This window comes from Mastigoproctus giganteus, chromosome 14 (assembly GCF_048544385.1).
Source record: "Mastigoproctus giganteus isolate SK-2022 chromosome 14, ASM4854438v1, whole genome shotgun sequence".
Taxonomy (NCBI): Eukaryota; Metazoa; Arthropoda; class Arachnida; order Uropygi; family Thelyphonidae; genus Mastigoproctus; species Mastigoproctus giganteus.
This window is the reverse complement of record NC_143588.1, coordinates 1912621-1939398: the sequence shown is the minus strand read 5'-3', so window position 1 is coordinate 1939398 and position 26778 is coordinate 1912621. Positions and strand designations below refer to the sequence as shown.

The 26778-nt window shown below is 38.0% G+C and overlaps 1 protein-coding gene across 1 annotated transcript in view; it reads left to right on the top strand.

Annotated features, from left to right (window-relative positions):
* The window catches only part of LOC150074948 (USP6 N-terminal-like protein), a 300409-nt gene that overhangs the window by 232007 nt on the left and 41624 nt on the right, over positions 1–26778 (top strand). The window contains exons 12-13 of the mRNA XM_090389250.1: positions 141–301; positions 19573–19672. Of these exons, the coding sequence (XP_090245376.1) occupies positions 141–301; positions 19573–19672 (261 nt within the window). The remainder of the gene's footprint in view (positions 1–140; positions 302–19572; positions 19673–26778) is intronic.

Genomic DNA, 26778 nt, shown 5'->3' with positions numbered 1-26778 from the left:
AAATAACATAAAATATAACTATATATCCGTATAACAAATACCATTCACTGAGTATTTGTGAATATTATAAAACAGAAAGCTTTTAAAAAAAATTTAATTTCTGTTAATAGCAAACTTGATGTTTCCTTTTCTGTTTATAGGCTTTTTTATTCCTGGATTTCCAAAATTAAGAAGATTTCAAGATCACCATGATAGACTGTTAACACGGTTTTTGCCTAAATTAAAAAAACACCTTGATAAATATGAAATTCATACGAGTCTATATACACTAAAGTGGTTTTTCCAATGTTTCCTTGATAGAGTAAGTAGATTCTTAGATAGTGTTTCTAAATTTCATAGTGTAAAAACAGTCTATTATTTTATTTATTTATTTTTTTATTATTATTCAAGATTGAAAAATGAACCCCTACCAATTTTCTGTTTTTGGTCCCCCCTTACTTTGGCCCCCCCTTACTTTGGCCACCCCTTACTAAGATTTAGATGTTTAACAATATATCCTACGTGTGCATGAAGTAAAGTAGGCTGTTAAATTTTCTGCTATGACTTTAGTTGTACTTCAGTGGGGTGTTGTTGGCACCTCCGTAGCCAGGTGGACAGGAGCAGCAGTGCATAGCACACGCTTCTTGATTAGACCGGGGTTTGAGCCCGTGACCACCAAATATGGAGAATGTGGAAAGGTCAGGGGAATGACTACCGCATATCCCTAGAGCAATATAGCCTTAGTTGCTAATGCTCCTAAAAACCAAACAACAACAACAACAGTGAGGTGTTAGTTAAATGTTACAATTTAAAGCTTGAATTCATCAAGCAGCTCTCTCTCGCTCTCCCTCCACTATTCTAAAAACAATTTCTCTTTGCAGAGAATCTAAATTGATTTCTATAAAATTTCTTCAATGAAATTTCCTCAATTCAATTGTTCTCCAATGGTTTTGTTTTTTCCATAATAGCTATTCATTATAATTTTGTTCAGAAAATCTGCTTTAAGTGTATCGCATAAGAGACATTTTGTGGTGTTCTTCAAGAAATAATATTGAAGCACATGAAAAATACTAATCATTTTGTTAATATGAAGAGTACAGTAATGTAGTTATGAACATAAATGTGAACCTTTACTCCAACACAATTTCCCTACTTAACAACATTTCCAGATGTCTTTTGTAATTTTGTTGTTGTTCCTAACTGGCACAAGAAGTCAAGGACCTGGTGCTGTCTAGTAATGTCAGCATAAGCAGGTAATTGCAATATATTTATCACTTCTTTCTTTTTTTTTTTTTTTTTTTTTTTGTCAACTTGCACTCCAGTTTTATTCCTGAAATTCACCTTACTGTTAATGAGATATTCATTGCAGTAGTTCCTACTTAAAACACAGTGGGCCTGAAATTGAACTTTTTAAATAAAGCTAGAACATATCTAGTATATTTCTGATTATTTTCATTTTAAGAAATAGATTTAGGAAGTACTTCAGTCACTAGCTAAAAGTTTTTTTAACACTTAAGTTTTATTTTCTTTTATTATTGTTATTATTATTACTAGAGGGCGCCTCCATAGCCAGGTGGGCAGGAGCAGTAGTGCGTAGCACACGCTTCTTAATTAACCGGGGTTTGAGTCCATGCCCACCAAATACGGAGGATGCAGAAGGTCAGGGAATGATCACCGCATATCCCCAGCCCAGATAAATGGTGAGGGTTGGCATCAGGAAGGGCATCCAGCCGTAAAAATTGCATGCCAAAACAATAAAAATGCTGACCCCATATAATAATGGGAAAAAGGCGAGTTAAAAAAAAAAATTATTATTATTATTAGTAGTGGCATGTGATGCAAGATACAAAAAAAAACCCTGCTTACTGACTGAAAGCAAACCTGTGCACATCTATCCTGCAGTCATCCTTCCTTGATTTGAATTTATGCTCCCCTCGTGTGTGATCTGAGAAAAAGGAAGAATGTCATCTACATTAAGCTTGCTAAATCCATTCAAAGCCTTGAATACCTGACTCAGATCACCTTGCAGGTGCATAGTCTCCATATGTTGCAATTTTCAGAAATGAAGCCAGTTTTGGTAAAGCCACCCATTTGTTCCTTTCACCAATCTCAGTGCCCTTCTCTGCACCTATTCTAGCAGATTATGGTCCTTGAGGTTGTCACAGACATTCTCTCAGATATGCCAGACAAGCTATTCTTGCTACCAGGGAGTCTAAAACACTGACGGAACTGATATTCGGGTGACACTCAAGTTAAGTGGACCCAATTTCGGCGAAGTCCGGACGGTCTATGACAGCCAAATCTTCTGCTTACACCTTCACGATGGTGGGACTGTTAGTAATCCTGGGTATAACCTCCATGCACAAGTACATGGTGGGTGACCACCCAGGTGTGAACCAACGTAAGCAGGGGTCGAGGTGTGGCGCCCACACCACATGAAGGAATGCCGCCCCTCTATGTTACCAGGCAGTACTAGGTGGTAGATGACTCTCATCAACCAGTGAAATACCACCACTTTGCTTATTGTAGGCTTGAAGTGGTGGAACCCATGTTTAGTCTCTAGAGCTAAGTTCCGGCCAACCCTTCCCTATCTCTTCCATCATGCAGTATGAGTGATGATTTTTGAGGTTATGATGAATGTTGTGGCGAGATCCAATATTCCTTACATTTCAAGGGTACCGCTCTAAAACGGTGTTCGCAGGCCGGCCGCTAGATAGTACACCGGACTAAACCTATTGGTAACTCTCAATGGAGGCTTCCGGATCAGCTAGTGTATAATCTTGCTACCTCTACTCTGCCAGATAGTGACTGGAGGAAGTCCGAGTAGTGTGTATGCGGGGAGCATTGTTGAGGCCACGTTATATCAAGGATCTGGGTATATTCTTACCACATGTACGCCATATCCAAAAATTTCATTAATTCATACAGCATGTCCCACCCACTTTTTCTTACTACACCATGAATTGTCAAAATAATAGAGCAAGCTTATCTGCGAAAAGATCTAAACCTCCCAAGGACTTCCTAATTCATTTCACAAATATACGTGGTCTCAATTCCAATCTCAACGATGTCCATTTCCACTTGCAGTCTTCCAAACCCCATGTACATTTTCTGACTGAATCTCGGTTATCAGTTAATTCAACTACTGGTCATCTCAGATGTCCAAATTATTTGCTGTATGATTCCTTTCGCCTCAAAGGTGGTACTTGTGCATATGTCCATTCTGATATTCCCTATCAGAGACTTGGCAATTTGGAATCTCTTCTCTTTCATCTTCTCTGGATTAAAATCTCTCTACCTCATTGTGTCAAATTCATCTGTTGTCTCTACCGTTCTCCCAACTCCACTAATCACTTGCAGCTCTTTGAATTCCTCTCTTTGCAACTTGACTTTCTCCAGTCCAACTTTCCTAACAATGAGGTAATTTTCCTTGGTAATTTTAACGTTCACAACTCCAGCTGGCTTCCGTTTTCTAATCACACCAACCCAGCAGGTCGAGATGCTGAGGCTTTTGCAATTACTAATGAGCTAGCACAGATTGTTCATTTACCTACAAGAATACCGGACAATCCTAATTATACAGCCAATACGCTTGATCTTTTTCTCACAAACAACCCTTCTAAGGTCGAAGTGAGAGGTCCTTTAGACACTTCAGATCACAACTTGGTGATTGTCTCTTCTCCAATGGAACCTTTATCTCATGGCTATTCCCAACCTCGTATTGTTTGGCATTACAAAAATGCAAAATGGGATGACCTGCGAGACTTCTTTTCTTCTTTTCCTTGGTCTGATTACTGTTTCAAAACTTCTGATGTCAACGTTTGCTCAGATCGTGTCAGTGAAATTATTCTTGCAGGAATGGAATCCTTTATCCCACACTCCACTTTAAAATCTCGTCCTTTATCTAAACCTTGGTTTTCCAATAAATGTGCTAAGGCTGTTCAAGAGAAGAATGTTGCATATCGTAATTGGCTTGTTTCTAATTCTTCAGTTTCATTTTCTGCCTACACCAAAGCTCGCAACAATTGTAAAGCAGTTATTAATCAGTCCAAACTAGAGTTTGAACAGGCTAAGAGTAGAAAACTTGCTTCTTGCCCTAATGGTAGCCGAGCATTCTGGTCTCTTGCCAAAGCTATTGGCCGCAACTTTTGCCCATCTGTGCTCCCAACTCTGTCCAAACCAGATGGTTCTGTTGTCACTTCAGCCAAGGATAAAGCTGACCTGCTAGCATCCCATTTTTCTTCCAGCTTATGTATTAATGATCTTGGTAAAACACCTCCCACCATTCCCAACACGCTCCATTCAATGCCTCTCCTGTGGTCTTCTGTCAAAAGGATGTCAGAAGGATTTTGACAAAACTTGATGCTCAGAAAGCTCCAGGTCCTCATGTTATTTCTCCACTTGTTCTCAAAACCTGTGCTCCTGAACTTACTCCTATTCTTTGCCGCCTTTTTTCACTTTCTTATTCCAAAGGTGTTTTTCCTTCTGTTTGGAAATTTGTTCGTATCCAGCCAGTTCCTAAAAAGTCTGACAAATCCCTCCCATCCAATTATCATCCCATTGCAGTAACTTCTACTCTTTCTAAAATAATGGAGAAAGCAATTAACCGCCAACTCTTAAAATACCTAGAAACCTTCCGTCTGATCAACGATCACCAGTATGGATTCCGTCAGTGTCGATCCACTGGTGATATTCTGGCTTATGTTACCCATTTATGGACTAAGTCAATGGAAAGGTTCGACGAAACACAAGTAGATCGTGTTTGGCATAAAGGTCTTCTAAACAAGCTTCCATCTTATTGTTTGCCAACTGTTTTTAGTAATTGGTTATCCAGTTTTTCTCTCTGAACGCTCAATGAGGGTGATGATAGATGGCTCTCTGTCTTCTAACTTCTCCACCAATGCCAGTATTCCCCAAGGTTCAGTTCTTTCTCCCACTCTTTTCCTCTTGTATATTAATGACCTTCTTCCATTGACTGGAAATCCTATCCATAGTTTTGCCGATGATAGTACATTGCATTCCACTTTCCATTTTGATAATCCTTGTCCTGCTCAATCAGCTTCAACTTCTCGAAAATCTGCTACCAATTCCTTAAATGCCAATCTTCAGGTAATTCTCCAATGGGGCAAAGACAACTTAGTTGATTTCAACCCTTCTAAAACTCAGTCTTGTCTTATATCTCGCAAAAAGGATTCTTCTGCTCCTATGCTTATCTTTAGTGACACTCCGATTTCTAGGCAAAATGATATATCTCTTTTGGGAATTACGCTGACTTCTAATCTCTCTCTCTTGACACAAGCACAATACAAATATTGCTTCCTCTGCATCTAAAAAACTTGTTTTCTGTTTTGCTCTCAGCGTTTTCTTCCAAACAGCTCACTCTGTATAAATTGCAAATCCGCCAAGCCGTGGAATATTGTTCCCACATCTGTTCAGTGCAGATGGGCTGCAAGAGTAGCTCATGGTGTCTTATCAATGATATACAGGAATTTTTCTAGCAGGTATAAGGAGGTGATTATTCCCTTGTATAAGGCAATGGTCAGGTCAAACCTTGAGTACTGTATACAAGTCTGGAGGCCGCATTTCCAAAAGGATGTAGAGCTGCTGGAACGAGTACAGAGAAGGGCAACAAGGTTATTGAATGGAACAAAGGGTTGCTCTTATGAAGAAAAGCTTAAGTTTTGAAAATTACAGTGTCTGGAGACTAGGCACCGGCGAGGTGTTCTGATAGAGGTGTATAAAGACTTGAATGGTTTGAGCATGCTCAATGCTGATGGGATTCTGCCTCTTGCTCAGATGCTGCATAAGCTTGCTTTTTTGCATCATATGCCTCTACTAATGTTAATGTTAAAGAATCAACACATTTAAGATCAACAGTGATCACAAAATAGCAAAAAAAAATTAAATAAATTTTGGAGTTACTCAGAGAGGGAGAGAGAGAGAGAGAGAGAGAGAACAAGAATCAGAATCAGAAGTAGAAGGGAATCACCGAGAAAGAGAAGAATGATGATATCCAGCTCAGGACGTTGGGTGTGCCTAGCCCATACTCAGCAGATGTGAGCCGTTAGGTTTATGGATGAAAATCAGATTCAGAAGCAAATGCCACCAAGTCTAATGGCCATTCAAGCAAAAGCAAGAAGTATTTGTGAAGATATTAAAAATTAGTATGGCAAACTCCAAGCCAATTTCGTGGCAAGCAATGGTTGGTTTAATAGGTTCAAGTATCGCTCTGGTTTCCACACTACTTACAGCAGTTTCCTTTTCATATTAGTTATCGTTCTACGAGTATATAAACAACTGTCGATTTGTTTTACTTCTTACCTGCTACGTCTAGCTCAGTATTAGCAGGATTATAAATATTAAAAAAAAAAATCTGGGGTGGTGACCCCCAAAACCTCTCTCAGGCTTCTTGATTCCATTTAGAAGAGGGCAGTTAGGTTAATTAATGATTCATCTCTAACAGAGTCCCTCCACTCACTGTCTCATAGATGTGCTGTTTCTGCTGCATGCCTCTTCTACAGATACTTCCATGAGCACTGTTCTTCTGAATTGGCTTCTATAATTCCTCCTCTCTCTTTCAAAACAGCCCGAACACGTGCCGCCACCAGCCAACATCCATTTACTGTCCAACTTCAAACTCACAGTACCAACTTTTCATCTTCCTCATTTATTCATTTAACTGCCATTTTCTGGAACAACCTTTCTTCATACATATTTCCTGAAAATTACAGTCTACAGAAGTTCAAGTCCAACGTCAACAAATATCTTCTTTCATCTTCTCAATCTCCAACCCAAGCACGGTACTAAGTACTATAGGTTCTAATACCTCTCGTGTTTGGGGTTTACATAAAAAAAAAAGTAAAGATATAACCAGTCGACAATACAAATTTACACTTTATTACCCTACCAATTAAAAAATTAATGATAAATGAAAATCGGAAGAATATATTCCACAGGTTAGCAAAATAAAGATAAATTTACGCTTATGTGCATAGCTTAATTAATTCCTACTGTAATATGTACATACTAACTACAGTAGTTGATATTTCTGTTCACTAACATTTGGGGAGAGGATTAAAATTTAAAACAGTAAAAAAGATAAGCAAGCAATAACAAAGACCACGGCACACACAAATTGCAAGTAACATGATGCGGGCAAGTAAGAACGGAGCAACAAGTTACGAAGCTTAAAAAATAGGAATGAAGAGAAGATTCTGAAAATTTATTTGTTTTATATGATTGAAGATTTCATAGAAGTGTAAACACACTTCACCATAATAAGGTTAGGGTACCTAAGAATAGGAACAGGTGCATGTATACTTGCATGTCCACCAATGCTAGGAGTTTGGTAAATAAATTTGATGAATTTGAGGTGTTGGTCAAAACATCAAAGGCAGATATTGTTGGGATATCAGAGACATAGTGTCACACAGATATAAGGAATGCAGAACTGGAATTTGGGGAGTACAATGTGTACAGGAAGGATAGACAGAATAGGAAGGGAGGAGGGATTATGCTATTAGTTAAGAAACACACAAAATACAAGGAAGTGAAGCCAGTCGACATTGCTGGACAGTGCAGTGTCGAGTCAGTTTGGTGTGACATAAGCATTGGCAGATCAAAATTGAGAATAGGAGTGTGTTATAGGCCTAATGACTCTGATGAGTATAATAAGAAACTGTACAGGGAAATAGAGTGGGCCAGTAAATCAGAGAGTCTTATAATATGGGATTTTAATTTCCCCTATATTGACTGGAATTTGTGGGTTGGTCACTCACACACTAGCAAGGCTTTTGTGAATTTATAGGATGATTGTTTTCTACATCAGCATGTTCGGGAGGCAACTAGAGGGAGTAATACTCTTGATCTGATTATCAGTAGTGATTCTTCATGCATTAAGAATCTGCAGATAAATGAACCACTAGATGATAGTGATCACAGTGTGCTGAAGTGGGATTTACTCAAAGAGATAACTACCATTGAGGGTAAAGAGAAGGGTTTTCGCTTTTGTAAAAGCGACTATGGAGGTCTGATATGGTATTTAAATTCTATATGGTGGGACCAACTGATGATGTTACCAACAGCAAATTCAAAATGGGAAGCATTCAAAGAATTAACCTTGAAAGCTACTAGGCTTTACATACCAACTAAGAAATATTGTTCAAGGTTTAGGCCTAAACGAATGTCTGATGAACTAATGAGACATGTGGCAGAGAAGAAAAATGCATGGGATGCCTATAAATTAATGGGTGACATGAAAGCCTATGATAGTTATAAGCTGCTCTGTAACCAAGTCACAAAGTAGGTTAGGCAGGCAAAGGCAGATTATGAGAAATCTTTGGCAAAGGATGCAAAGAAAAACAACAAAGAGTTCTTTACGTATGTAAACTCTAGAAGGAAGGGGATGAATCAGATTGGTCCACTGGATATCGATGGTTCAATTCTTCATGACCCTGCTCAGGTGGCTAACAAACTGAGTATTTTGCATCTACATTCACACATGAGTAGTCATTCAGGGAGGGGAATGCTAGAGGTGAACTAAACTGTGACAGTTATCTAGATGATTTTGTAATAACTGAGAGGAAAGTGGAGGATAAATTGTTGAAGATAAACATAAGAAAGGCACCTGTGGTGGATGGGATCTATCCAGTTATATTAAAGGCCGCAGTAAACGAAGTAAGCAAACCCTTAGCCATAATCATGGGCTTCCTTGGACTCAGGGAGGTACCCATGGACTGGAGATGTGCAAATGTGACCCCAATTCACAAAGGAGGATCAAAGGGGGACACAAGTAATTAATTCCTGCATCCAGTTGCTTTCCGACCAGTTTGATTGGATACTATTATGTGGTCAGAAAGCAACTGGATGCAGGGAATAACTTTGGTATCATATATTTGGATCTTAGAAAGCTTCTGATTAGTATTTTAGTATTAGTATTTAGTATTAGTAATGGCCGCATGGTGCAAGAAAGCCTAAGGCTTATGCTGCACCAGTCAAAAAAAAAAAAAAAATCCGAACAAAACAATGATAAAAAGAAAAAAAATAATAATAAATAATAATTAATTAAAAAAAAGGAAATTAAACCTATCATCCTATGTGCTTTCCTTACCCGAAAGTACTATCCAGATGACCTTTGAATTTCCCAAACTGTCGGCCTCTACCACCCATGAAGGCAACTTATTCCAGTAATTTATAACTCGCTGGCTAAAATAAAACTTCCTGCAGTCCAATCTAAACATTCCCCCCCCCCCCGTAACTTGAATTTATGTCCCCTAGTTCTAGCATCATTTATAATCTTGAAAATTTCGTCCTCATTCATTTTACTGATGCCTCTCAGAGCCTTAAACACCTCAATCAAATCTCCTCTAAGGTATCTAGTTTCCAAACTCTGCAACCCACATATTCAAAGTCTTTCTTCATAAGGATGCCCTCTTGCCGATCTCACCAAGCAAGTTACCCGTCTTTGCACCCTTTCAAGAAGCTCGATGTCTTTCTTTAGGTGCGGTCTCCATTCTTGAACACAATATTCCAAGTGTGGTCTAACATAAGCCTTATATAATGGGATTATCACGTCGCTATCTCTACTTGCAAAAGTTCGATAGATCATCGATAGGACACCATGGGCCTTCCTTGCAACCTGTTTACAATGCTCAGAGAATTTCATGTCTGACCGTATCGTAACACCCAAGTCCCTTTCCTCCAGTACTGGGTTTAGTTGAACTCCACCAAGTGAATAAGTTATTTTAGGATTACTGTTTCCCAGGTGTAATACCTTACACTTTGTTGGATTAAAGCATAGCTGCCATTTTTCTGACCATTCCTGAAGTCTATCTAGCTCTCTCTGAAGAAGCTCAGCTTGACAGTGATCATTAACTACCCTACCAATTTTAACATCCTCTGCAAATTTAGACATCACGCCGTCTATCCCTTCATCAATGTCGTTTATGAAAATTAAAAACAACAGTGGTCCTAATACTAATCGTTGGGGAACCTCACTTCTTACATCAACCCAATCTGAGGAATAGCCATTTATCACAACCCTCTGCCTCCTGCCCTGAAGCCATCCTTCTATCCATCTAAGGATTTTCCCAGTGATTCCAACCTGTTCCAGCTTATAAAGCAACTGCTCACGTGGGACTGAGTCGAAAGCTTTGCTGAAATCTAAATAAACAATTTCAAAATTATTCCCTAAATCCAGCTCGTGACTGACCCTTTCGAAATAGCGAACCAGATTTGTTAAACATGATTTTCCCTTTACAAAACCATGCTGAGTATCCTTGAGAATTTCAATTCGATCCAAATGATCTTGAATTCCACCCTTGATCATTGCCTCCATGATTTTCCCTACTACTGAAGTCATACTGACAGGTCGATAATTTCCAACTTCACTTTTAGAGCCACCCTTATGTATGGGAGATACATTTGCACTTTTCCAATCCAAGGGAATCTCCCCAGAGTCTAGTGATGCTCGCATAATTAGCCTCAATGGTTCAATGCACTCGCTTGCCGCCTCCCTTAAGATTATAGGGTATATTCCATCAACTCCAGGAGCCTTACTGGTCTGTAGGCTCGAAAGTTTTTTCATTAAATAATCTTGCGAAATTTCAATATCATTAATTACGTATTTTTTAACTTCGTTCCCACAATTTCCCATTGCCACAAAAGGCTTTTCATTTGTAAATATCGATGCAAAATAACTGTTGAGTTCATCTGCAACGGCAGCTGGTGTATTTAATACTATCCCCTTTCCCTTGCGTAAAGGTCCGATCTGGTTTGTCGTGCTCTTCTTGGCATTTATATATGTATAGAATTCTTTATGCCCCCTCTTTGCTCTGTTTGCTAGTGATTTCTCATAAACTGCCTTTGCCTCTCTAACCTTTTCTGTGGCTCTATTACAGATCATCTTGTAGCTGTTATAGGCTTCAGTACTTTTTATTGCTCTGTAACCTTTCCATGCCACCTTTTTCTGCTCAAGTAATGTGGCAACTTCACTATTCATCCAACTTGGAACCCTCCTCGTGGAGTATTTTTTTAATGGTATATACGCATTCAAGGCATCTGTGATTAATGTTTTAAAAGCATACCACAGTTCAAATGTATTCATTCTCCGTGCGATATCTACCCAGTTAATAGAGGCCATGTAGTACCTTAAGGCATCGTAATTTCCTTTTCTGAAATTAAAACCCATTCCTTTGCCTTTTACTACTGCTACCTCTCTCGTCCATATCCACCGTAGAACTCCTTGATCACTTCCTGCTACTGGTTCCTCTACTGTCAGCCCTGTTATGTCATCTGATTCATGTGTGATGATGTGGTCTAGGATATTCTTTTCTCTAGTACTTTCCCTGACATGTTGATACAAATAACTGTCATCTAGTTGATTTAAAAATTTTGTTCCCCCCTGTTGAGTTTCCTTCCCATTTACTCCAATCAATTAGAGGCAAATTGAAATCACCCATAATAAGGCATTGACGCTTACTTGCCCATTCCATTTGCATGTAGAGGCATTTGTCATAATCTTCACAATCACCTGGTCTGTAGATTATTCCTACTCACATTATACCTTTGTTTCCAACTATCTCACACCATACAGACTCTATACTAGCATGTGAAATGTCTGAATCCGGGAAAGCTATCGTCGCACTCAGGCTGCTTCTGATAAGAAGCATTACCCCACCACCCCTTCTATCTGCCCTATCCTTCCTAAATACATTATACAAGCCGTACTTAAACTCATCATCTTACTTGTTACTTGTTTTAACCAGCAGTTCGAATTCGCTCATTTTATTGACGACACTTCTAACGTTACTGTATAAACAATTAAGATATACTGTTCTTGTATATTAAACAACCCTAACACAACTCTTGAAGTTTTTGAGGCTCTCTTCTTATTAGCTACCAGCTCACGTGAAACTTTTCTGCCCCCAGAACATCTAGATAATACGTCCAGTTGGGGTAACATAAGAATTCTTAAGGTACATGCAGGAGTTACTTTGACCAATATTATCAGATAAATGCGTGTCAGTATTACCCACATCCCCCCTAACTAGCAGTTTCCCTGAACCTTTAAGGTATCCTCAATAATACTGGCAAAAACTTTTGCATCACCTTTGTTTAAGTGTATCCCGTCTCTACAAAACAAATTCCTTCTACCTACAAGCGTGGGCCATGCTGATAGAAATTTCCCCCCCTAAAGCCTTGCAGATTCCTTCAAGTCTTGAGTTAATCCACAAGGCTCTTAACATATAATCCCTCCTATCGTGTCTGGGCAGAATTGTAGACACATAGACATTATGGCCTAGCTCGCGACATTTCCTCAGCATGGTCCTGTATTTTTCCAACAAATCGTCAGATCGTGTACGTTTAATATCATTAGTCCCCACATGAATAATAATATTCTCTTTGCCCCCTTTAAAATCTGACAATCCGTTGGTGACATCATCAATAGTTGCTCCCGGCAGACATACCCTGGTTCTACTCCACCTATCCTTATTACAAAAAATATTCCCCGTTTCCCTGACAATGGAGTCTCCTAATAAAACAATGTCCTTTTTAACCAGAGTAGTGTGCACTTGGTTTTTCTGTTTTGAGGCTCGAATCGGGTGTGCATCGCTTGGTAGATTGCTGGAGTCTTGAGTCCCTGACGAGCTCCCAGATGCATTATACTCGAGGACAAGCACCCGTTTTTTCAGGGACTCAAATTGTTCCATCAGTGCACCACATTGTAATTTAAGATCTTTAAAGAATTCCCAGGTGAGGTAGGATTAGTCACCAGGTCGACCTTGGAAAACATTCCACAGGTTCCACAATGGATTAAATCATTACTCACCCGTAAATCGCCATCGGTTATTTCCATTTAAGTCACGATACCCTGTGACGTGTTTAAGGCAGATCTCGTAACTACCATTGTAAAATTAAATAAATATCAGTGAAAGTTAACTTTAAAAAATTATATCTATAATATTATTAAAATCAAACTGTTAAAGGAAAACCTATAACAAAATAATCCAACAATATCTAAATAAATCAAATATTTAAAAGCACTATCCAAAAGTAAACCACTTAACTGAGGAGCCCTGACTAAGCGCGTTCGCTCGCCTCGAATGCCAACACTGGAAGTTTGTTGCACACGGAAGACTGCTGCACAATTTGTAGCAGTGCGGCATTGGAGGCAAATTGCTGCTATGGATAAAGGGATGGTTGAGTGGGAGAAGACTGAGTGTGGTAATCAATGGACACTGCTCTTTGTGGAATAATGTTATTAGTGGAGTCCCTCAGGGTTCAATGTTGTTGGGGCCATCGTTGTTGTCTGAATTTATAAATGATATTGATGATGGTATATAAGACTTAATGTCCAAGTTTGCTGATGATACGAAGGTTGGCAGGGTTTTAATGACACTAATGACAGTACGCTGCTGCAACAGCATCTAGAAAAGTTGAGCAGATGGGTTGAGAAATGGCAAATGAAGTTTAACATTGACAAATGTAAAGTACTACATATGGGAAGCAGTAACCCCAGAGTAATGTATCAACTGTGTGGTAGTACACTGACAGTGGTAGAGAATGAAAAGGACCTGCGGGTAATTGTGCAAGCAGATACGAAGTTTTCTCAGCAGTGCAGACAGTCTGCAAGAGTAGCTCATGGTGTCTTATCAGTGATATACAGGAATTTTTCTAGCAGGGGTAAGGAGGTGATTATCCCCTTTTATAAGCAATGGTCAGGCCACACCTTGAGTCTGGAGGCCTCATTTTAAGAAGGATGTAGAGCTGTTGGAATGAGTACAGAGAAGGGCAACAAGATTAGTGAATGGAACAAAGGGTTGCTCTTACAAAGAAAGGCTTAAGTTTTGCAGACTACAGTGTTTGGAGACTAGGCACCTATGAAGTGATCTGATTGAGGTGTATAAAGCTTTGAATGGTTTGAGCATGCTCAATGCTGATGGTATTCTTCCTCTTGCTCAGATTGATTACCTGAGAGGGCATAAATTCAAATTGAGGAAAGACAGTTGTAGGATAGATGTGCAGAAGTTTGCCTTTAGCCAGCGGGTAGTTGATTGGTGGAACATAATTCCATCTTTTGTTGTGGAAGTTGATAGCCTAAATAAATTTAATGCTGAGCTGGACAGGTATTTGGAACGAATGGAGTGGTGAAATCGGAGCTTTTTTTTTTTTTTTTTTTTGGGCTGGTGTTGCATAATTGTTTTATGATTGCAATCTCCAGAAATCCGACTGAAGCACGTGGTATGGTCGGAGACAATCGTAGGGTAATCTCAATTGTTGTGGTCTTCTGCCCCGATTAAACGGCATATTGTCCCAATTAAGTGAAGTAAACTCTGGCTATTTTCTCAATTGGATTCTGTTCTTTAAGATTTGTCCCAAATAAACAGCTGCCCTGATTAACCGGTGGTCCAAATAACCCGAATCCACTGGACTTACATTTTAGAAAAAACTTTGATACTGTTGCACATCGAAGACTACTATACATATTGGAGCAGTATGGCATTAAATGCAAGTTGCTACAATGGATAAAAGGATGGTTGTGAGGGAGAATGCAGAGAGTGGTAATCAATGGACACTGATCTTCATGGACTAAAGTTGTTAGTGGAGTCCTCCCGCCCCTCCCCCAGGTTTTGGTGTTGGGTCCCCCATTGTTGTTTTATGTATTTATCAATGATATTGATGAAGGTATATCAGGGTTAATGTCTAAGTTTGCAGACGATACATAGGTTGTCTGCAAACTTCTTACACAAAAAAATTTCTGTGTTACTCTGTGAGAGAGAGAGAGAGAGAGAGAGAGAGAGAGAGAGAGAGAGTAGAAGGGAATCACCAAGAAAGAGGAGAAGAATGATGATATCCAGTTCAGGACCCTGGGTGTGCCAAGCACATACTCACCAGATATGAGCCCCTGGGATTGCCTTGTCAGTGAGATAAGGAGGTGATTGTCCCCTTGTATTACGCAATTTTCGTGTCACACCTTGAGTACTGTATTCAGGTCTGGAGGCATGATTTTAGGAAGGCTGTAGACAGAGGTGTATTGCTAAAAAAAAATAGTACCTGAATGCACACGTTGATTAACTACAAATAGTTACCTCCGCTTTTTTCATGTGCAAAAGTAAATAAGTCAAAGATTCGAATATTTGTTCAGTATTTATTTATAACTATTAAATAAAAATTTCAAAAGTAAAACACAAAGACAAAAAATTTAAAATATCAGTAAAACATCGACCCATACATGATCGATTACGTATTCTTTTGTTACTGCCCTATTTTTTTTTTTTTTTTTTGGTCTACAGCAGAAAAAGATGAAACCCCAACCAAGTTCGGACATAAAAATTTGGATTCCATAATTCTAATGGTGGACCGTGTAGTTTAATAAACAACAAACTTGCCACTTGTTCAACAAGAATACAGGATCTTTTCTCAGTTAATATTAAATTCATACTGCTGAGTATGAATTTAATATTAACTGAGCCACACTCGCATTCAGAAGAACTGCAAGCTATAATTTTCGAGTAAGTTTTTAACTGTACAGGTCTGTGGGTCTCATTTTTGGAAGGATGTAGTGTTGCTAGAATACAAAGAAGGGCAACAAAATTGGTGAGGGGAACAAAGGGGTCTCTTACAAAGAAAGGCCTAAGTTCTGCAAATTGCAGTGCCTGGAGAGTAGGCACCTGCGAGGTCATCTGATTGAGGTGTACCGTCAGGCATCTCTCATATTGTGGAGTTATACTTCATAACTGGGTTGTCACTATTGTAACAACAGGGTACCACAACCCACCCACCAAAAAGCCTTGAAACGGTGCTGTCTGGGTGGTGGTATCCACTGAGAATAAGTAACAATAGTCTTTTCCATAGGTGAAGCGTTACTTATTAGATTAACGCTTCACCTATGGTAGTGCAATACCATGGCAACTTGTGAAGGTATTCACAATATGAGATAAAATTAAAATGATGCATTAATATAACCATCTTGATAGTAGAAATGATGTGTGTGCATTACCAATGCATAAGTAAACTCCTTCGATAAATATTTTGTTTATACTCTGGGATGACCACGCTATCAGAGAATTTCACAAGATTAAGAGAATATAAGAAATGGCACCTTTGATGTTCATAGCAAGTAATTGAATATCATTGTATTATTTTTGCTTTTATATTCTTATTAATTTTTTGTTAATCAGTTGTTTCATTTTGGCTTTAATATTCAGCTGGGTTCATTATCTTACAGGTATGTTTGGCATTTTATTATTTACACAGATAATTGTCCAGTTCAGGATGATTATCTACTTTTATTGTGTGCGCACAAACACAAGGTGTGATCAGAAAGTTTGGTTAATTTAGTATTTGTGAAATAATCATGCATACAGCTATTTGGATAGCTCTTCAAAATAGTATTTTTTTTATACTGTATACACTGATTTCAATGCTTCTGCAACTCCTGAAAGCATTCCTGACAGTGTTCTTTTGGTTACCATCCAAGACAAATTTGTAATAAGGAATGCCTGTGAGATAAGCATGGAAGGCAAAAAAAATTCCTATTTTTAATCATTAATTAACAGTTAATGTGCAACAGTATTTTTGGGAAAGACCGATCATGTCTATTGTGAATGAGCTCTGCTGGTGTGTGTGTGTGTGTGTGTGTGTGTGTGTGTGTGTGTGTGTGTGTGTGTGTGTGTGTGTGTGTGTGACAGGCATGCACACAAACAACACGGAAGACTGCTGCACAATTTGTAGCAGTGCGGCATTCGAGGCAAATTGCTGCTATGGATAAAGGGATGGTTGAGTGGGAGAAGACTGAGTGTGGTAATCAAGGGACACTGCTCTTTGTGGAATAATGTTATTAGTGGAGTCCCTCAGGGTTCAATGTTGTTGGGGCCATCGTTGTTGTCTGTATTTATAAATGATATTGATGATGGTATATAAGACTTAATGTCCAAGTTTGCAGATGATACGAAGGTTGGCAGGGTTTTAATGACACTAATGACAGTACGCTGCTGCAACAGCATCTAGAAAAGTTGAGCAGATGGGTTGAGAAGTGACAAATGAAGTTTAATATTGACAAATGTAAAGTACTACATATGGGAAGCAGTAACCCCAGAGTAACGTATCAACTGTGTGGTAGTACACTGACAGTGGTAGAGAATGAAAAGGACCTGCGGGTAATTGTGCAAGCAGATACGAAGTTTTCTCAGCAGTGCAGACAGTCTGCAAGAGTAGCTCATGGTGTCTTATCAATGATATACAGGAATTTTTCTAGCAGGGGTAAGGAGGTGATTATCCCCTTTTATAAGTAATGGTCAGGCCACACCTTGAGTCTGGAGGCCTCATTTTAAGAAGGATGTAGAGCTGTTGGAATGAGTACAGAGAAGGGCAACAATATTGCACCTGCTCGAGAAAAATGACCCAGGTCAAAATTTTGAATTTTTCAGTTTAGTGGTTTAAAGGCAACAGGAAGTTGTACTCTCTTTACCTAGAAAAGTGTCACAAGTCAAACTGTAAAAATTGGTAATTTTTTTTTGACTTGTGTCATTTTTCTAGAGAAGTTTCAAACTGAAGGAAGTTAGGAATAAAACCAAAACCAAAAGGCTAAGTATTGGGTACCTTAATCAAAATCAAGTGCAGCCACCCTAAAGGAGAAATACAAAAAAATATTCTGTTAATTGTAAATAGAATGCATTAAATTGCATGTATCAAGGGCTAACCCTATTCATTATACAAAGTGTGTCTGAAAAGTTTTAGACTACATTCATAAAAAAATTTAAGTCACAAGGAAAAAAATTTATTACTAATTAATCATAAAAGTACATCCCTTGTAACTTGATACACCTCTTACAGCTTCTTGATGGCTCTGTGGAACTGATTTGTGGAATCCTGTTTAACTCCTTCATACTGGTTTGGATCTCTGAAATTCTGTCTAATTGGTGCCTCTTCAGCTGAGATTTCACTTTGTGGAACAGATAATAATCAGCAGGTGCCAAATCCTCTGAATACAGAAATGGTGAAGCACTGTAATGCCCTTCCATGCGAGAAACTGCTTGACAATGGTCACATTGTGTGAAGCAAGAACTACTCTCCTGACTTGGCTGTATATGACTTAAAGTGCTGAATTCTTTTCAACAGTCTGTCCTTCTGGTACAAATTCTCTCAGCATAACTCCTTGCCAATCAAAAAAATCACCATCATTGTTTTGGTTTGTATACTTTTGGAACTGGAGTTCCTTTGGCTTCATTGAATTTTCTTCAATCCTTGCAGCTGATTGTCTTTTTGTTGCGAGTTCATACATGAAACACCAGGATTCATTTGCCATTTCAGTCAAATCTTGACCCACAGCAATTTGTTCCTCCTCCTGTTCTGCCATCAATGTATGCAGTACAAAGTGCAAGCACACTTTCCCTTTTTTCATATCTTCAACAACAGTCAAACACATGGTATCCTTGCCGACGTGAAGCTGGTCTGCTATCATTCAGAGAGATTCTGCAAGTGACGATCTTCCATTAACAGCTGCTGAACTTTTTCAACGGTTAAGTCTATACAAGACAGGAATGAGCAACCACTCCATGCATCGTCCTGAACATCTTCCTAACCGTCACAGAACTGCCCATACTAGCAAAAAAATGTTGGATTGTGATAGTGATTTGTGTCCATAAGCTGCACTCACTTGTAACTGTTTCAGTTGCACTTTTTCTGGCTTTAAAATAGAATTTTATCACTACACTTTGCTCATTCCTTGAATTCCATGATGATGTGATTTTACTGTGCTAACTTAAACACGACTTTCCAGTAGAATGCCTTTGTGCACGCTGATGAAACTTGGTACAGAGCCAGTTCAGACTTGATAGTGAATAGTTTCAAAAGTAGCCAATGTATGGTGCTAGTGTCATTTAAAAAAAGAATCAGTCCCAAAACTTTTCAGACACATCTTGTCCCTAAGCCATAATTGACAAACTGTCTTTGTTTCTGATCGTGTTTTTCCATGTATAATTGGCAAAGTTGGCAGCTAACCTATATTGTTATTTTATTAGTAATAACATTAATAATGTTATTATAATATTATTGTAACATTGTTATTTCATATAGGTTAGTTGCCAATTATGGTTTAGATTTATTGAATGACTTCTGACAATGTGTAGTTCAGTATCTTCTGTTTATAATTGGAAGTATGTTTTTTGCCTGTATTTATATATGAAATGTTTAGTAATATTTTTTCTTGATTTTTTCCTTTAGGGCAGTTGCCTGTTTCTGGCTTAGCTGCTCATGTTTTTTTTTTTTTTTTTTTTTTTTTGCTAAAAAGTTGATTCCTGCTTTACAGCTTACATAAACGTGTATGTGCATGTGTATCTGTCACCCCCCCCCCTCCCCCTACTCAGTGTTAACAAATAGAGAAAATAATTTTAGACTATTATGGTATGAATTGGGACTAATCTGGCGCAGTGTTCCTGTATTATAAAGTATATTTTGGGATCTAAATCGGTGCCAAAGAGGTGAGGTAATTGTTTTATTGGTTGACTGTTATTTTTTCAGTATAATGTTTAGTTTCTTTAAAATAATAAATAAAACAATATCTTGGTTTCATTTTTATTTTCTCTGCTCAAGGTGCCCTTCACTCTTACCCTTCGTTTATGGGATATTTATATGCTTGAGGGAGAAGTGATTCTTACAGCTATGTCCTATACCTTGTTGAGATTGCATAGAAGTAAGTTGTTGGTTTTTTAATTTATTATGATGTAAATTTGAAATCAAATGAAAGCTTACTTCCTAATCATTATGAGGAATATAAGAAACTAGAAATGCAGAATGCAATAGAGTAGCATTATTTAGTCTTATTGTAGTAATTTGTATTAATGACTTTATAGATTTGAAAGACTAATTCTTATTTTAATAGGTTTAACAGGAATTACATATTTCTTTAGTTGAAATTTTCAGGAAGTACATATCAAAGAGAAGGTTTTTTTTAGATTACAGAAGTAGAGAGAATGAATGAAGCAGGAAAAAAATTAGTTTGATAATTTTTTGTAACATTATGTAATTCTTGCTAAACGTTTTAGTTCAGGTTTAAATGGACTGTTCATCTTGCAGTTTTTCTTAGCTGTTATCACTGTTAGCTCTCATTGGTAGTGGCTCTTCATAGTTGATTCCTTCCTCCTACTTTGGCCTGAGTATAGAATCCTATAGTGAATTCAGAAGTATCATCATCAGCCATTTTCAATCCACTGCAGGATGAAGGCCTCTCCGGCAACTTTCCAGTTCCTTCTGTTTTGAGCACTGGCCATCCATTTACTACCCACAAACTCATGAATTTCATCTATCTATCCATCTCCGCCTTTGTCTTCCAGGTTTTCTTCTAGCTCCTCTTGGATACCATTTTGTTATTTTCTTAGTCCATCTGTCATCATGCCTTCGAGCTATGTGTCCTACCCAAGACCATTTTAGTTCTTCAGTTTTGATAAGAATGTCCTTTACTTGAGTTTGCTGCCTAATCCATGTGTTTCTCTTCTTATCTAACAGTCTGATTCCCAATATAATTCGTTCCATTCTTTGCTCTGTAGTTCTCAGCTTCTCTTCCATTCTTTTGGTGAGTGCCCAAGTTTAACTTCCATAAGTCATGGTGGGGAGTATACATTGGTTCATTATTTTACGTTTCAGACAAACTGGGATATTGCTCCTCAGTATGTGACTATATTTCCTGAATGCTATCCATCCAAAATTTATTCTTCTCTTGACTTCCAGCCATTTATCATTATTACATCTAATAACTTGTCCCAGATAAGTATATGACTCCACCTTTTCAATTACTGCTCCTTCAATCATTATTTCCCTTTCTGTGACATACTTGTTCATCATTACTTTTGGTTTAGCCATATTCATTTTTAGTCCAAAATCCTTACTAACTGTGCATAACTGATTAAGATTTTCCTCTAATTCTTTGGGATCGTGGCTTATGACCACAATGTCATCTGCAAATCGTAAATGGTTTAGGTACTCTCCGTTCACATTGACTCCTTTCTGCGACCAGTCTAATCTTCTGAAAGCTTCCTCAAGGGAAGCAGTAAACAGCTTCGGAGATATTGTGTCTCCTCGTCGAACTCTTTTCTCAATTTTGAATTTCCTACTGTCTTTGTCTAGTCTAATAAAGGAGGTAGCACTCTCATATCTTTTCTTCAAAATCATAATATATGGGGTATCTATGCCTTGTCTTTGCAGTGCCCGAAACATTGCCTTATGCTGTATGGAGTCAAATGCCTTTTCATAATCCACAAATGCCAGGCATAATGGTGTTTTATATTCATTTGCTTTCTCCATTAGCTGTGATATTACGTGAAGGTGATCCATAGTTGAGAATCCTGTCCTAAAGCCAGCTTGCTCTTTCGGTTGATTCTCATCAAGTATTCTTTCTAATCTGTTAGTAATGACCCTTGTGAACAACTTGTAGATTTGGGATAACAAGCTAATTGGTCTATGATTTCCAATTTCTGATTTATCTCCTTTCTTATGCAGCAAAACTATGATTGCATTATTCCACTGCTTAGGCGGCACACCTTTTCTAATGCACTTTGTGAAGAGCCTTGCCAGTTTTTGTGTTATGTCTCTTCCTCCCAATTTTAACAACTCTACAGTAACTTCATCTTCCCCCGGGCTTTCTGATTCTTCATTTTCTTCAATGCATGTTCTACCTCATCAGGAAGAATATCGGGTATGTCGTATATGTTGCTACTTTGCAATCCATCTTCCCCACTGCCGGCATCATTCCCCTGCTCCTTGTATAATTCTCTATAGTAGTCTTCTGCTATTTGAATTATGCCTTCTCTGCTGTTTATAAGTACACCATCGCTATTCTTCAGTTTCAGTATCATTTGTCTTTCTGTATTACTGTTCATGGCTGCTGATTTAAATCCTTTGTTTTCCCTTAATGCTTGTTCTACTTTTCTTGTGTTAAATCTTCTTATGTCCTCTCTGAGTCTCTTTCTAATGACTTTGCATAACTCAGTATACTCAATTTTCTCCCTCTCAGTGTATTTCTTGCTTTTCATTTGTCGTCTTTGGTTTATCATGACAAGTGTTTCTTGACTAATTTTTTCTTCTTTGGATTTCTTTTTTCCTATAGGTTTCTTGGGCTTTATCACTTTCAGAAAGTTGTAATATTCCTCGTCGATATCTTGGTCCTGGGCAGTCTGCAGAAGCTCAAACTTTTTCTTGAGTTCCAGTACATACTGCTTTTTCTCCTCTTCTGTTATCCCAAAGACCTTTGTATTATTTACTCGAGTCAGTTTTTTCCTTTCCTACATCTATATCAAGTGTACATCTTACCATTCTGTGATCACTTCCAACATTTACCTTATTCAGGACGGTAACATCATTCACAATATATCTTCTGTTAGTGAGGATGAAGTCGATTTCATTAATAGTTAATCCATTTGGACTCTTCCATGTCCACTTTCTGTTCACCTTTTTCTTGAAAAAAGTGTTCATTTCTGACAGTCCTTGAGATTCTGCAAATTCCACAAGTCTTTCACCTCTTTCATTTCTTTCACCAATTCCAAAATTTCCTGTAGTTCCCCTTTCTGCACTGTTTTGTCTTTTTCCAACCTTATCTAGAAGACTCAATTTCGGTGTACATTTCTTCAACCTCTTCATCATCATGGCTCGATGTTGGTGCATAAATTATTATAATCTTTAGCTTATACCTCTTAGAAATCTTGAGTATTAGTCTTGACACCCTTGGTGATGTACTTTTGAATTCCAAAATGTTGTTTTTAAAATCTTTATGGACCAGAAACCCAACTCCACCTTCACTCCTTTCACTGTTTCCATTGATGTACAGCAGATTTCCACTTGATAAACTTATAAGTGATTCATTTCTTCTTCTTGTTTCAGGCAAACCGATGATATTCCAATTCACATTTTCTAATTCCTTTTCCAGCTCTAATATCCTGCCTTCACCGATGAGTGATCTTACGTTATAATAGGCCAAGTTCAATTTCCATGCATGGCAGCCTGGTTTTACCCAGAGATTCTTAGCACCATCTGCTTCCACTCTGATCCTCTCGCTGCCGTAAGAGGGAGAGTGAAAGCTGATGGGGACTGAGGGCCATTTATTTTGTCGTGCTGTCATATGCCGGAGGGTTTGGCTTTTTCCTCTTCACGCTGACCAGGCGTCTTGAAGAGAACCACTCTACACGTTCGTTGCCACCTAAGTGACGTAACAGGGCTTACCATCGAGTGTGCATGAGTGGATTTTAGGGAGGCAGGCCAACCGGACTTCTCCTAAATCTTCTGTAATAGAGAGATATTGGATCCATCAGTGTTTTAGGCTGAGTGTCTGATAACACACAGGATACCTGTTCCCCCTCTAAGCCCCAAGAAGTATTCAGAAGTATACCTCGTTTAAATTTTGTGATTCGTTTGTATTATGCCTTTGCCTTCTACCTTTAGCATTCCATTGAAATAAGTAATATGAAGGAAAAAATATATTTTGTATTGTTTAAAATAACCTTTAGGAGAAATATAGACAAAGTTTTGGGGTTGATTCACAAATGGATTTACTGGTTGTTTGTTGAAAGTGTTCTAAGTATTTTATAACAAGTGAAAAAGTTAAATTCAAGCAGTTGCAAGTGAGTGCATGCCATCCTGCTGAATCACGATTCAAGGGATTTTATTCTGCAAGACTTCGTGGGTGATCCACACTAGTTGGTATAAAGAATTTATTTTGCAGGGATGGCATGTGTTTGAACAGAGGAAGTGTAAGAGTCCTTGCTGTTGTCACTGAAGTGTTCTTTACAGGATTAGGAATTAGTATGCATTTAGTCATTGGTATGGATCAGGGTCATACCAGCATTCTCCTTATGTATGTTTGAGCGAGGAGTTTCTGGAGTCTAAGGTGATCTGTGATTCCAAACGATTAGTTATTGGTTAATTATGTAAAAGGACGCAACAAAACCAATATGTAACACACCTAGCTACAGTATAACATGATATAATTACAAGGGATGTGTCCGGGAAAAATAGCAATAACCAAATACAATACAGGTAACCCTCGTATAACACGGTAGTTTGGTTTCTACAAAATCTCATGTAATGCAAAAGAGCGGCCGCCTCCTTAGCCAGGTGGGAAGGAGCAGCAGTGCGTAGCACACGCTTCTTGATTAGACCGGGGTTCGAGCCCGTCACCACCAAATACGGAGGATGCGGAAAGGTCAGGGAATGACCATCGCATATCCTGGAGCAATATGGCCTTAGTTGCTAATGCTTCTAAAAACCAAATAAACAAACAACAATCAAAAGAGTGTATATGGGACTAAGAACCAGTACAGGCCTGACGTAGCCCAGTGGTCTGGAGTGAGAGTGCATAGCACGCGTTCCTTGAGTGGACCGGTGTTCAAGCCCGTGACTACTAAATATGATAAATATTTGTATTGACGATTTGTTGTAAACTCTACTGACTTGGTTGTCATGCCGGAGTATAAACAGAAAAATTTATTTACAAAAAGGGGAGTTACATTTCAAAAGCTAACAAAAATACACCATTTTTTTTTTTTTTATAACTATCGGAAACTTAATTTTTATAGTAGTAACAACTTAATGTTTTAACTTTATTTTTATAATAGTAGTAACTTAAATAGTAATAACTGAACAAAAGTCTTACCTTACAAACTGTGATACTTATATGTCAGATTATGTATGTTCATTTAGTTTTCTTTCTCTTCATTGCTACTGAGCATGATCTCTTCTGCAGCATCTAGATTTTGTTTACCTTGTACTCTCTTTAAAAGTCACAAACTGCATGATTCAAAGTCACAATTTTTTATGGTCTCAAACAAGCACATGTTTAGTAGCACAGAATCTAACACCAGGGATCTCCGAACAAAATACAGTGGTCCCCCGCTTTAAATGATACGTGAAAATTGGAAGAATATTTTCCAGTTAGCAAAATAAAAATAAATTTACACTTGCATACATAGCTTAATTCATACATATTGTTAATATGTACATACTAATTGATATTTCTGTTCACTGACTTTTTTTTGTTTGTTTTGTTTTGGTTATAAAATTTTAAAAAAAAATAGTAAAAATGATAAGCAATTAATAATAAAGAACACGGCACTCACAAGTTGCAACAAACAATACGTGCAAGTGAGATACGGAGTAATGAGTTTCTGAAAATTTATTTGTTTTTTATATGATTGAATATTTCATAGAAGGGGAAACACATTTCACCATAATAACTTTAAAACCCACAGAATTTGAGCTGTCGGTACTGTTGCAAATGCAAGATCAAGTTTACTACCCATTTATAATTGATTACACTAACAGAAAACCAGTAAACCAGAAACTGCAAATTGTTTTATGGTAGTGACCTCCAGAAATGTGCTTTAGAAAAATACCATGAAGGCGATAACAACTAGCGAGTCAATTTCATACAAGGGGAAACGCATTTCATCATAATAACGTGAAAACCCACAGAATTTGAGCTGTTGGTATTGTGGCGCCTCCGTAGCCAGGTGGGCAGGAGCAGCATATAGCACACGCTTCTTGATTAGGCCGGGGTTCGAGCCCGTGACCACCAAATACAGAGGATGGGAAAGGTCAGGGAATGACCACTGCATATCCCCGGAGCAATATGGCCTTAGTTGCTAATGCTCCTAAAAACTAAATAACAACTGTCGGTACTGTTGCAAATGCAAGAAGATCAAGTTTACTGCCCATTTATAATTGGTTACACTAACAGAAAAGACCAATAAACCAGAAACTGCAAATTGTTTTATTTTTATTTATTTTTTTTTTTTTTATGAAAACCCCAAACACGAAAGGTATCAAAACCTATAGTACTTAGTACCATGCATGGGTTGAAGGAGAAGTATGGGGGGGAGGGGGATGCCGGAAACTTTTCTCTAGAGACTAAACATGGGTTTCACCTTCAAGCCTCCAATAAGCAAAGTGGTATTTCACCGGTTGATGAAAGTCATCTACCACCCTCCAGAAATGTGCTTTAGAAAAATACCATGAAGCGATAACAACTAGCAAGTCAACAGCAGCGATTCACAAAAAGGAATGGAAACGTTGAAAATTACATCTAACATAATCCAAGCACAAAAGTTCAAAAATACCGTTGTTATGCGAGATTTCCCGCAATTCGCAAACAGTGTTAGAGCGAAACCTTGTTATATAAGTACTGTCTTATGCGAGGATTGCCCCAATTTATCAATCGTGTTAAAGTGAAACTGTGTTGTAGAAGTACTGTGTTATATGGGGGTTGCCTCTATTGAAACTGTTTATATAGTAATGTTAATGGTATTGTCAATAAAAGGTGAATTTGAGCTACTGGTTAGGTTTACAGAATTCTGATATAATCAAACTAACTCAGGCATCATTCACCCTGCTATAGAAGATGATGAATAGCAAGAATAGATAGAAAATTAGTACAGGTGGGGAGGGGGGAACTCCTGTTGAATAGCTGCTTGAATCAGTAAAAAAAAAATGCCCTATTGCTGAATTTGAGTGGTTTGAGAAAGTCAAGAGTTGGCATGTGCTACAGAACATATAGTAGCAGTAATTACAATAAGCAGAACTGCCAACTCTCCAGATATGTGACAGAGAATCCATCTTTTTTACTTGATTTGGTCCTTGTTCATCTCACCATTATAATATATTTAGTAACAACAAGGTTTTCCATCTTTCTCTTTTCGTAAAATATAGTAAAACTATTTTTTTATGAAAAGAAAATTCATAATTGGAATTTTTTGTTAAAACTGAATGTGTGCTTATATTTGCTAATTTGCCATCTGGTGCTAGAGTACATTGCAT